Source organism: Triticum aestivum, chromosome 7D (assembly GCF_018294505.1).
Source record: "Triticum aestivum cultivar Chinese Spring chromosome 7D, IWGSC CS RefSeq v2.1, whole genome shotgun sequence".
In the NCBI taxonomy this organism is placed as follows: Eukaryota; Viridiplantae; Streptophyta; class Magnoliopsida; order Poales; family Poaceae; genus Triticum; species Triticum aestivum.
This window is the reverse complement of record NC_057814.1, coordinates 459,012,955-459,025,745: the sequence shown is the minus strand read 5'-3', so window position 1 is coordinate 459,025,745 and position 12,791 is coordinate 459,012,955. Positions and strand designations below refer to the sequence as shown.

At 42.9% G+C, this 12,791-nt stretch overlaps 2 protein-coding genes across 3 annotated transcripts; both read right to left on the bottom strand.

Moving 5' to 3' along the window:
- Positions 1 to 2,397: 2,397 nt before the first annotated feature.
- LOC123171093 (uncharacterized) lies at positions 2,398 to 3,224 on the bottom strand. Its single transcript, XM_044588739.1, has 2 exons — positions 2,981 to 3,224; positions 2,398 to 2,848 (listed from the first exon to the last, which is right to left on the bottom strand). The coding sequence occupies exons 1-2, from the start codon at positions 3,128 to 3,130 to the stop codon at positions 2,594 to 2,596; spliced, it is 405 nt and encodes a 134-aa protein (XP_044444674.1). The 5' UTR covers positions 3,131 to 3,224; the 3' UTR covers positions 2,398 to 2,593.
- Positions 3,225 to 3,448: 224 nt separating this feature from the next.
- Positions 3,449 to 7,806, bottom strand: LOC123171092 (protein FAR1-RELATED SEQUENCE 5). 2 transcript variants are annotated; one of them, XM_044588738.1, is made up of 6 exons: positions 7,441 to 7,806; positions 7,160 to 7,357; positions 6,733 to 6,997; positions 6,490 to 6,628; positions 5,383 to 5,516; positions 5,030 to 5,275 (listed from the first exon to the last, which is right to left on the bottom strand). In XM_044588738.1, exons 1-6 carry the CDS (start codon positions 7,503 to 7,505, stop codon positions 5,252 to 5,254), a joined length of 825 nt encoding a protein of 274 aa, XP_044444673.1. In that variant the 5' UTR covers positions 7,506 to 7,806; the 3' UTR covers positions 5,030 to 5,251. The 2 variants fall into 2 exon arrangements, with proteins under 2 accessions (XP_044444672.1, XP_044444673.1); XM_044588737.1 differs by lacking the exons at positions 6,490 to 6,628; positions 6,733 to 6,997; positions 7,160 to 7,357; positions 7,441 to 7,806 and adding exons at positions 3,449 to 4,349; positions 4,446 to 4,733 and having other exon boundaries at positions 4,818 to 5,275; positions 5,383 to 6,445.
- Positions 7,807 to 12,791: the final 4,985 nt, after the last annotated feature.

The following is a 12,791-nucleotide window of genomic DNA, read 5'->3' as shown; positions in this document are numbered from 1 at the left end:
GGGAGGTCGGGTGACGCTTGTATTGCCGGAGTGGTCGTCATGCTCACAGAAAATCATTAGATGGGAACCGGTAGTGGCATTTAACAGGGCACGTTGACAGTCGAGGTGCGAGGTTTAGTCAAGATTACCCGTCATGCCTAATTTTGGTTAGCTTGAAGCAATGTTCAATAAAACGCCATTGTTTGGTGTTTATATACGATCGGATGTCACCCATGTATAGAACTGTCACAGTTAGTTCAGTTCATCTTGGTATTCGAGTTGGTTGTAATGCATATTTTGGATGGTATGTGCATAGGTTTAGGGTTTAAGTATCGATCGAACTGCATTGAAGTTGGGGCTTAAGTACAAGGAAAAAAAGATTGAACGCTTGAAAAAATATGATCAATTTATCTATGTAGTCCAGCATACGTAGCCTTAGCATTGAAAACCGAAAAAATCGATTATTGTCACCTTTCTTATCCTTAATAGGTACGATCATAGGTTGACACCGATGCACCGTGCACCTCTATACGGAATGTCATGCATATGTATTTTTGGAGTATGAGGAGCATGACTAACAATATTTCGAGAATGTAACTAGTTGATGTCAGTGTATCAAAATGGTTGATTTGTTTTTCGCAATTACTACCCAACATTATGATAAGTGGGATAGTTGATACCAATGCACCCATTGGTAGAAGCTAGCGTGTAAGTACTACTCTATTTAGTTTGTGGTGTGGAGGTTGGCGGTGCCGGGGAGGGGGGTGGGGGGCTGGAGAGGGAGGTTGGGTGACGCTTTGGTAGGCCGGAGTGGACGGCATGCTCATAGACAACCATTAGTTAAGAAGAAGCAATGCCATTTAACAGGCTGCATTGACATTCGAGGTGTCAGGTTGAGTCGACATTACCCCTCATGCCAAATTTCGCTTCGCTTGAAGCAATGTTCAAGCAGACGCCATCGTTTGGTGTTCATATACGGTCGGATGTCAGCCCTTTAGTCCTAGTTGGTTATAATGCATAAATTGGATGGTAGGTGCATAAGTTTAGGGTTTAAGGATCGATCAAAATCCATTGAACTTCGGGCTTATGTACGGGAAAAAAATTGAATGCTGCAAAATTTGATCAATATTGTATGTAGTACAACATACGTTGCTTTATCATTGGAAACATTTTTTTTTGTTTCAATCACTTTTGTTATCCATAATAGATACGAGCATAGGTTAATACACATGCATCGTGAACCTCTATACAGAATGACATGCATATGCCTTGTTGGACCCTGAGGACCATGTCTAACAATAATTCGAGAATGACACTAGTTGATATCATTTGTATGAAAAACGGTTGATTTGTTGTTCACAATTATTGCCCAACATTATGTTAAGTGGCATACTTGATATCAATGTGGACAACATTCAAAATATTTCAGTTGATTTGCCGAATCACTCTCCGTGTCAAAGGGGGTAAAATGTGCTAATCTCAGAGATAGTTTTTTTGTAGCCGCTCTGAAACAATTGATTTTCATCATATATTATTCCATGAAGGAGTATTCTGTGCCTCTAGCAGTTTGTTTTACGTGCAGGTGTGTGTCTATAATCGGCATAGTGAAGCAATGCCAAGAGGGCTATAGTTATTTTTTCAGCCAGTTAAAATTTTGTAGCATGCCCCGCAGTGATGAAATATGCCCCGCAGTCTACATATATCCAATGCTTGACACACTCGAAGTATCGCATGCAAAGTAATCCGACGGGGATCCAAGTCACCCATCAATAAAATGTGCCGTGTAACTACTAATATGTGTAGTTTGGGGAGAGGAGATGTGGCGGGAGGTTGGTCAGAGGGCGGGAATGGGGTTAACATTTGATAGGGCAGAGTGGACGATATGTACATAGGCAATCATGAGCCGGGAAGAGACACCAGAATTTCCCATGCCGAACTGACTTCCGAGGTGTGAGGTTGACTCAAGATTACCCCTCATCGACAAGTTCTGATCTCTCGAAGCAATTTTCAGTCAAACGACATCGTTTGCGGTTCATATACAATCGAACGACGGTCGCGCACGCACTCGTCATAGTTATTATACTTCATTTTGGTGTTCGAGTTGGTTGCAACGGATAAATTTGAAGGCATATGTACGAAATTAGGTTTTAAGCGGTGACGAAAATGGAATGAACTCGGGACTTAATTATAATTTTTTGTTTACGATGCACGCCGGAGAAATATGATCAACTTTACCAGGTAGCCAACTACATGTAGTTTGAGCATTGAAACCCCCCCAAAAAAATCATTTCTCTCAATTTTGATCTCATTGACAATACTACATCATACACTTAAAAAAAATCAGTGTGTAAATAGTATCCACATAGACCGTAACACAATGTCATTTAGAGGCAAGTATAAAGTCAAACGTGTGTCCTAACTTTATTTTTGCACCTAACGCAACACCTGCATCAACCCAAACACTTGTCCAACGGGCGGAGTTTTTTTCCTTGCTAAACCAAAGATAAATCCACTAGTACTTGAGCATACTAGGGAGGCTGCATTTCTCGATGACGCGGCACTAACTTCTGCTTACTAACACTAATGACGGCTCTAACGACTGCATGAAGTTTTCTTATTCAGCAAGCCTTGCGCGCTTGGATGGGTTGGCGTAGTCGTTGATGTCCGTGCTTGATTGACGAACGCAGTTGGTGGTTGATCCGCAGCAGCTGCCCGTGTAAGTGAATTTCTCTCCGTCAGACAAGATCTGCTCTTCTGGATCATGAGTGGCCACCTCTTCCAGGACCGCAAGCCGGGACTGCACTTCAGGTTCTTCTTCGGCATCTCCATCTTCCACTCGTTCACCTTCAGCTCTGGCGTGAACTGAAGCCTGCACGCATAAGTCAACGCAGTTAGATCTGCAGTCGTAACACGAATGCAAAAGCCCCACATGAAATATTCATGTCTGGAGCTCGGAAGGGGGCAAGATCAGAATCTGCAAACTGATTAGGCGCAGTCGTACCTCAATCGACGTTGTATTGTGGGAGAACCCTCCATCATCCGCAGACCCGACTGACTGTTGATGAAGCTTGCTTGCGGCGGCTAGTGCATCGCAAGGAGAGCTTGAAGAAACATGCGTAAGAGAGCATCCGCTCGACACCCTTGCAGACATCTATGCCGTAGCACAAACAGTTCTCCCTCTTCTCTTTTTCTGATGTGAGATAGCACGGCGAGGATGAGAAGGATGGAAGATTAGAACACTACAGGCTCTTGGACAGCGTAGGAGTGGCAAGCTTTAAGTAGAGCTCATTGCGCTGAGCGCGCCCATGTAGTTTGAAATTCAAACTTGGGGGATTCCCGCTCACAGCATACACCAGGGTTCAGTTGACACGTAAACGCCTGTTTTGCTGCGATGCATAATGAATGCTTACTTGTACTCGGTCAAAATGAGGCCTCCACGACAAGTGAGTCTACCATGTACATGGTGGCAGTAGGAACTTGTTTTTATTATGACAGTAATTTGTCCCAGTCTACAGAGTTGACAGCCATACCGACATGTCACACAGAATAGTTATACATGCATGGTACAGATAAGCTCAAATTTTACATGGAGATAATAGCATGCCTTGTGCTTACGAAGATGATATAATTGCGTTTTCATGCAGATTAGTGTTGTCAACAACATGCAGAACAACCTTTGGATTGTTGCATGTGTTTCTTCTGTGCCCACCGACGCCACAAATTGAACACTTTGCCTCTTTCCTTTGTTTTGGAGGCAGATCTCCTCTTTGGGGGCAGGTGGTGCTCTTGTGCCCAGGTTCTCGGCATATACTGCAAAAACGAGTTCGCTTGCTTGTTCCACATTTGTCAGCATCATCTCCACCCGCTGCCTTCTTGAACTTCTTGCTTTTCCAGCCCCGATCATCGTACGGAGGTTTGTCTCTGCTTGTCGTTGGTCGGCCAGCCTTTCTCTTCCATTCTGGAGCTTTTAGGCCAATGAAATCCCCAATTGCGCTGCATTCAACATCACTTGTATTACTAACTAGTGGTGCTATTTCTGCTGCTGCTTCCTTACCTTTATCCGTCAGTTGTTGAATTCTGTCTTCCAATCCCCGTCCATCACGCACAGCAGCAATGGGTGTCAGTTTATCCATTGTTATCTTAAGCATCTCCATCGCGCACTCATATGCTTCTAGATTTGCATCCGATATTCTAACCACTTCAAGTGCATGTGTGTACACATTTGCATGCCTGAACGTTACTGAATTTACAAAAATGCTATCCTTCTGAAGGTACGAGAGGTGAGCTGGCAGAATATCCCTTGCATCCTTTGTCCAACGCTTCAGAATATGATTCGCGTGTATATGGTCTATGCCAATGAAATCAAGCACCTGTCACACGCACACCGTTGCAACATCAGTTTTTATTTCTCTAAGCCAGAAGGGTATGTTGCTGCAGCAGAATGATGAACTAAAAAGCGAACTCACCTTGATAGCATGGCAGCAGAGCAGTCCAGTGTGTTCAAAATTTCCACACTCACATATGATTTTTTCTCCTTCATTGACAACTTCAACTTTGTATAGTATCCTGCACCACTGCTCATGTCTCTCTGGATGGTACCGGTTCACAAAATATGTTTTCCCTTTACTAACTTCTTCTACCTTGTATTGTCCTGCTTCACATATGATTTCTACAAATTTCTCAAAAATGGCCCGTGTGTAGATTTTGCTGGCATGCAACTCGATTGGTGTCTTCAGCTTCAGCACCGGGGCTACCTGCACATGTTCGACCATTAGATAGCAAACTTGACAGAAATGTTCAGTAATACAAACTTTTGGACACATTTCTATCAAACTTACTATCTTTGTTCTTCTTTCTTCATAGTTCTCATTTGCTTCTCTATCAAAAAGAAGCCTCATGAACTGGCGAACAAACAGATGCATTGGGCAACTAGCTGGAACATAAGTTTTCAACATATGGTTTGCACTCTCGCTGCGTTGTGTGCTTGTCATCTTTGCACAAAATTTGCCATGGAAATATGGTTTTGCCCACTTTTTCCTTGTTTCATATATTTGGGTCAGATAGTGGTGTTTTTGTAAACCATATGTTTCAATGAGTTGTTTCCATGCAGTCTCAAATTCGTCAACTGTGAGCATGTGATGTATTATCTTGTGAAATTCTGACATGAATTTGCTTCGCTTTGTGTAATGTTGCCCAAGAAATTCTTTTGCCCGCTTGAGCACATGCCACTTGCACCAACGGTGAGTAGTATCTGGCATCACTTTCTTTATAGCTAACTCCATTGCTCGGGATTGATCTACAGACATGCACAAAGACACATAGTAATATTAGTATATCGACGATGTGCAGTAACTGAACATGAACATGTTGATTGGCAGCAAGTTATGGATTCCTCCTACTTACCAGTGAGTATTGTTTGTGGCTTCTTCCCCCCATCATGCGGATGAACTCAGTGAAGACCCATTCAAAACTCTCCTCTGTTTCATCTCTGACTAGCACCCCGTCAAAAATGATACTCTGAAAGTGATTATTGACTCCTGCAAATAATCCAAATGGCATGTCATACATGTTTGTGCGGTATGTTGTATCGAATGTAATGGCATCTCCAAAATGGACTGAGATCCAGTGCCTTTATCAAGTGAAGTCACGCTGCAACTTTACCCTTCTAATCTCCATCCAATCCACATCCTACGGTCCAGATCACACATAGGAAAGCTCTCAACACTTAGCAGTTTTCAGCATAGCTTTTGTGTAGATGATTACTCAACATTGAAACTTATTGCTGTAGCATTCGGACATTATGCGCTGCAGCCTTTTAATATCAAGTTCTACTGGATTTAGTGTCAACTGCAATTGATTTATTCCACTTTGATTGCATAATGCACTACTGTATAACCAAACCAAATTTTGTTTTATAGTCTGTTCATGAGTATCTGCAGTTCTTTATTTTTTGGGTTTCAATCTGTTCAAATAAAACTGAGTTCAAGTGCCACTGCATCGTTGTTTGCAGCTTATTGATGTTTGCTGCTATCCTGAAACTGCTAAGTGTTGAGAGCCTTTTCCCTTATGTGATCTGAACCGTAGGATGTGGATTGGATGGAGATTAGTAGGGTAAAGTTGCAGCGTGACTTCACTTGATAAAGGCACTGGATCTCAGTCCCTCCAAAATAGTGGTATTGTGCTCTGCTAGCTCCGGTTGACCATAACAAATTTCTTATGCGGCTGTCTTGATCAAGTTGTACTCTATAGTACAACCCATAATCTGTTGCTCCCAGCTCAGCAAAGACATCGACGGTCTTCTTCACATCATTGTCAGCTTGCTCTCTGCTGATCTTGCCACACAGCCCTCGCAACGTTCTCTTGCTAATGGTACATTGCTCATTGAACCAAAGAAGCTACCAATAATATTATACACCTTTCCAATGCTAATATTATTTTCGCGGAGTTGCTTGATAACATTTCGCGTGTATATGTCAATATGCTTGTGTGAAGGCCAGTATATTTTCTCACCATATTTTTCAGTCAACGCGTGGTTGTGATCTGCCCTGTACTCAGTTACGTACCGGCCATTGCCGCTTGATCGAAGCAGTCTTATCATTGCAGGGCATCTGCATCGGCAAGTTCTTATATTACTCTTCTTTGGTATCCCCTGCAGCAAACACAACAATTGCCCGTGTGGCGATATTCTTATTATTCTGTAACATCAAGGCAGGCCCAATAAATATGCCAATGATTTTCAGAAAGTGCACTTACAGAGCATCCACAAACTATCTCCTGCATACATTTTGTTCTTCCCACATTTAGCCGCCTTTTTCCGTATCTAACTCTAAAACCAATCTCCCATGAGTAGAGATTGTAGAAATCGTAGGCTTCTCCAAGTGAATCAAATTTGGTACCCATAGCAGGAACTACGACAGTGTCAGTTTTCTTTTCGGCATATCTTCGTAAGGTTTCTTCCAAAGCACTCACCCTGTCAGCACAAGGGTGGCGCTCGCTAGATGCTGCCCCGACACGGATTCTGTATCAGTTAAAAGAACGCATATGAAGCATGACGTTTGGACACTTTTGGTTATATATGTAATCCATGGAATCGGATAGTTAACCAGTGCGTAATAAGATACAATGACAAAATGTTATATACGCATGTAATGGTAACTGAAGATTGGGCACAGTGTTGCACCTCTTTGTCCAGCCTAGGGCTTCAGGCGTGGTAGATTCCTCAGGTACTTGTGCGTACAAGGCAATTGCACCGCAATTGCTGTTGACCGGAGCATCTCCTACATTACCAATGCTTGATTCAGCAGGCTCACACTCCATGGATTTGTACTTCTCATTATCAAACAAGGGCTGTCCCGCAGCAAGATCTGAGAGTGAAAATCTTGTGCCAGAAGGATAGAACAGATCAGGTCTTAAAACCAGCTAATACCACACGGGTTAGTTGATAGGAGCTGAAAAAATTACCTGTCGACGGGATCTGACAGGAAGTCGACTTCATCATCTCCGGCGGTCGCCATCTGCATAGCCATGAGCTCCTGGTCTAGGCGGCAAGGAGAGAAAGAGGATATATTTGTGTTACTGTTTACCTACGACTAGACGACCGTGGGCCGAAAGTTGGGTACCCATTTACTTTCCACGGCTGGGCACCCAACTACCCATTCATGCAACGGCGTCTCCGTAACGGACGGCGGCGGCGATAGGTTATGGGCCGCTACCACACTTCTGTACTGACGGAACACCTCGAAGATGGGCTGTTAAAACCGGGTTAACTCGGACGGCGGGGTAACTGCACTGTCGTGTACGCACATGATAGCATTAAATCCAATCGTGCACGCGTCATTGACTCGTTCGTCCACGCATCGAGAGCGCGCGAGCCCGAGCACACCATCGCCGTTCTTGGAGGAATACCTATTTATAGCCCGCGAGAAGATGAGAAGGGAAAACTGAAACGAACACCAAAGGCCTACTAGTAGCGTCGTCTCTAGATCAGTCAATGAAAGCAGCACCGATTAAGTATCTAAAGCTAAATGTCCAAAGCAGCGCCGATTAACAGGGTAGAACAACACCGATTGGCAAGCCAAACCTACCACGGTACGACACACAACAACGTGTGGATCGCACCGATCGAAACACGCAAGGCAACATGAAGGAGGAAAACAATGAAGCATGCACGCGCAAGTCAACAGAGCCACATGGCCCACACGCACCCAAAATCGCTAACCACACCCACGAATTCAGCACACACGTTCACAAAATTTTGACCATAAGCCTAGAGCCACCACACGATTTCTACCCCACAGCGTACCAAAAAATACACGTGCCATGTTCAAACTTACCCATAGGTCATTTTCATACATGTGGGTAAATCTTGGAGCGAAAACGCCCCATAATTCCAAAAAAGGCTACGATTGTAATTTATCTCATCTCAGGGTGTTTTATGCAAATGTAGACAGAGTAACTTTGACAAATATTGAAATGCGTTTTTTTACCAAACTGCATCTTTTATTAAACGTTCAAACACATAGGGATACAGATGATGTCGGGCAAACAAGTAAGCCACACGTGGCACCCGGGAGTAAGAGAAGCATCTGTCTTTGATAAGGCATGGGTCTCTCTGTTATGTTTCCAATTTTCATGAATAAACTTGATATCTTGAAATAAACTTCTCTGGTGCTTGATGTCTTGCAAGATAGCAAAATACCGGCAGGAAACTTCAGCTTGTATATTCGTCACTACTTCTAGACAATCCGATGCCGCGCACACTAAGTGGACATGTAAATCAGTGGCAAGTGAGAGAGCCTCATTGCATGCCTATGCTTCGAGTACTGTTGGATCCAGAAGACCCTCAAAGATAATAGCCGAGTCACCAAAATAATTACCTCTCTTATCCCTACAGATCACTGCTAAAGCTCCACAGTCCCCGATCTTGGAAAAGCCGCCATCCACATTCATCTTCACATCGTGGCTATCGGACGGGACCCACCCAGTCAGTGGCGGTTGCTCGTTGTTATTTCCTGAAATGACATGCAGGCCTCTCGCATTTACATGCAGGTCCTTACAATGTGGCTTCTTCTCAGGGATCAACTCGAGCTCAACCATGAATTTGTTGACGAAAATATGAGTACTCAGCGGACTTTGAAACTGATTATCATGGATGGCTCGACGCCTCGCCCACCAAATTTCCCACATCGTCACAAACACGCGTGCCGAGGGTAGCGTGTCAACAAGCCATAACATCCAAAGCTTGGCGTCCTCCGTCCGGTTTGAGATGATAGTCTTGGTAAGATCTTCATCGGCAAGGGCCCAATCGCACTGCGCCATACGGAAGTCAAAGAGAGAGTGGCGCCATGTATCTACTACTGTGTGACATAATGAACACACAACGGAATCAGCTATGCTTCTGTGCTTACGAACATCTCCTGTAGGGATCAAAGTTTTGGCTAATCTTTAGAAAAAAAAACTCTGACTTTCGAGGGAACAACAGCTCCCCAAAGCTTAGACCATGACCGACGATGTGCTTCACCATTTGAGTGTCCTTCATTGTGTTCTAGCCAATCTGTGTGTTACTGCTTGGTGGATGATAAAAGCCTGTACGCGGAACGCACCGTGAAGATGCCTTTCCGTTCATAATGCCATGACCAGAAATCCTCTCGGACCTTGGAGCTTAGAGGAATGTTTAACATCGCTTCCTTATCCATCGCATAAAAGTGCTCGTCAAGGGCGTCGCAGTCCCATGCTGCGGTGGCAGAGTTGATGAGCTCCGAGACCTTGTGCGGAGGACTTGAAGATTTTGGGCACATGGGTCGGAGTTTAAAATCCAATTGTCGAGCAAGATGTTGGTATCCTCACCCAAACGAATCCGCTTCACTAGACCAAGTTTTAACATGTCCCTTCCTTCAACTATAGAGTGCCAAACTTGTGATGGGTTCTTCCCCACCTCTGCTTCAAGAATCGAAGATGAAAGGGTAGTACACAACCTTTAATATCTGGGTGTCGAGGGAGTTGGGTTCATGGAGGAGACGCCAGGCTTGTCGCGCAAGCAAAGCCAGGTTAAAGAGTGCGATGTCGCAGAAACCCCCGCCTCCCATAAATTTTGGATGTGACATAACTTCCCAAGAGACCCAGCCGGTCTTCCTCTCTCCTTTCTTGGATCCCCACCAAAACTTCCTCAAAAGATCATTGATGTGCTGACATAAACCCCTTGGCAGTCTGGAGCAAGCCATAGAGTACGTAGGGATTGCTTGAGCAACCGACTTAATGAGCACCTCCTTTCCTCCAACTAACAAAGCCTTCTCCATCTAGCCTTGTACTTGCTTCCAAATTCTATCTTTGAGGTACTTGAAAGACCCTTCCTTGGCTCTTCCCACATTAGATGGGAGGCCAAGGTATTTTTCGGTCAATTTCTCATTTTGGACTTCAAGAATCTGTTTTACCTTCTGCCTCAGTTTCAGAGCAACCCTTGCTGAAGAGTATTGAAGACTTCTCCCTATTAATACGCTGCCCTGAAGCAGCACAATATCTTTGCAAAAGAAAGTCCACTCTATTCGCCATCTCAGGTGTAGCATTAAAGAACAAGAGGCTGTCATCAGCAAAAAATAGGTGATTTACCTGGGGAGCACCGACTACCACCGTAATACCCTGTACACGTTCAGTTGGACTTGTGGATCTCAGCAGACAGGAGACACCTTTCACAGTGAATAAGAATAGGTACGGAGATATAGGATCGCCCTGCCTGAGACCGCGGGAGGGTCTGAATTCCTCTTGCTTCCCTCCATTAAAAATGACAAAAAAAGGAAACTGATGTGACACACCTCATCACGGAAAGAAGGGCGCTTCGTTATTGGACCGGCTCGTTTTCACCTCTTGTCTCCTTGTATTTTTAACCGATATATCATCTTTTATATATAAAGAAGGCGAAAAACTAGGCTACCATCTTGTCTAGCGTAAAAAGCTAGGCCAGCATTCTGTAAGCTAGTGTTTGTACGTCACCAAAGCAACCCGCATTGTTTATTTCTTGTATAGCATATTTTCTTCTTTAACCTTTTGTTTCACATTTTTATTTTCCTTTGTTTCACTTTTTCCATTTTTGCGTATGCATTTTTTAATTTCACTTTCATGATTAAATAAATGTTTGTATAAATTTAAAAGTATTTATGTATTTTAAATAATGCTCATGGAATTTGAAAAGTGTTTATGTTTTTAGAAAATGTCAGCATATTTTGAAAAATTCTCATAACTTAGAAATGTGTGAATTTCGAAAATTGATCATGATTTTTAAAAAGAGTTCACATATTTAAAAAAATTATGTACCTAAACAGTGTTCACGTATTTTAAAAATGTGTACATCGATTTTAAAAAAACACACAATTAAAAAGGGTTCACGTGTTGGAACTTTTTTCAAAATAATATTCATGATATATAAAAAAGTGTTCTTGCATTATTTTTGAAAAACATGTGTTCTCAAGGAAAAATGTCCATGTATAAGTCAAAGAAACTAAATATTATTTAAAAACTATTCAATGTATGTTCATTTAGTTTTGGAAAATGGTTTTTGTGTTATATTAGTGTATTTATGAAAATATGTTTATATATAGGAAAAATAAAATTTAATACAAAAAGGAACATAAATAATAGAAATGAATAAGAAATAAATAAAAATAAAAGTAGTAAACCAAAAACAATCCTTGAAGAAACATCAAAACAATAAAATGACAAAAAAGGAAAGAAAAAAACTGAAATACAGTTGAAAACTCGAAGAAATCAGATCAGGTGTTGTGGGATGGGTCGGCCAGTGCAGTGCTTATATTCGATTTGTGGAAGGCAGTCCGTGTAGATTGTCTCATCTCTTACGTGCGAGTCCCCTCCACCTTCACGCCTCCTTGGTCGAAGAGCCAAGCCTATTTACACTAGTAGAAAATGACCCATTTGTCCCGATTCTAGAACCGGGACTAAAGCCCAAAACCTTTAGTCCCGATTCGCTTACGAACCGGGACAGAAGGGGCTTCACGTGGCCGCTGCGGGCCCCCTAAGCAGGAGGACCTTTAGTCCCGGTTGGTAACACCAACCGGGACCAAAAGGCATCCACGCGTCAGCAGCTGGCAGGAGCAGGGGTTTTTGTTTTTTTGAAGGGGGGGTGGGGTTAGGGGGTTTAGGGGTTTTTGGAGGGTTAATTTAGGGGTTTCATATATTGTGTTAGCTAGCTAATAGAGAGAAGTGACATCTCTTATCTCCGTGCTTGGTCGACGCTAGCTACTATACGTATAGAGAGAACCCGACACGCTAGCTAGTAAGCAAATGAAGGAACCATTAATTACAAAAGATCGTCATGAACATATACAGAGAGGAGTGACCTCTCTTTCTCCGAGAGATTTGTCGAACAACAAGTTTTCGTATATCTGTCTGACGCTACTAGCTACATATATACAATATAAGATCTCTTACAATCCCTAACATCTCATGTCTATATCAATTTCCACATGGTATTCTCCGGCTTTATTGATGACGTGGTCAAGAAAGAATCCCGCCAATTCCTCTTGAATTGCTCGTATGCGATCATGTGGTAGGAGTTCATCCCGCATCTGCCAGATCTAATTTGAAGAAGGGGGTCAATACATGTATATGAATGAAACTCAACACAAATGATGGTAATAAAATAAAATTATGAATATTTTTTCTTACGCACTTCATATTGTTTTTCATAGTAGCCCCGCTTAGATGCCGTCGCATTGTAGATGAACTCGCAAACGTAGTATCCACAAAAATCATTCCCAGCTTCCTACCACAAGCACTTTATGAGAAATAGAGGTCAATCAAAT

Excerpts from the sequence above, each read along its gene's own strand:
- LOC123171093 (XM_044588739.1), bottom strand. The coding sequence starts at position 3,130 with ATGTCTGCAAGGGTGTCGAGCGGATGCTCTCTTACGCATGTTTCTTCA. Across the intron at positions 2,849-2,980 it reads ACAATACAACGTCGATTGAG|GCTTCAGTTCACGCCAGAGC; the intron begins GTACGACTGCGC and ends TTATGCGTGCAG.
- LOC123171092 (XM_044588737.1), bottom strand. The coding sequence starts at position 5,261 with ATGGAGTTAGCTATAAAGAAAGTGATGCCAGATACTACTCACCGTTGG. Across the intron at positions 4,734-4,817 it reads AAGAAAGAAGAACAAAGATA|GTAGCCCCGGTGCTGAAGCT; the intron begins GTAAGTTTGATA and ends GAACATGTGCAG. Across the intron at positions 4,350-4,445 it reads TCTGCTGCCATGCTATCAAG|GTGCTTGATTTCATTGGCAT; the intron begins GTGAGTTCGCTT and ends TGCGTGTGACAG.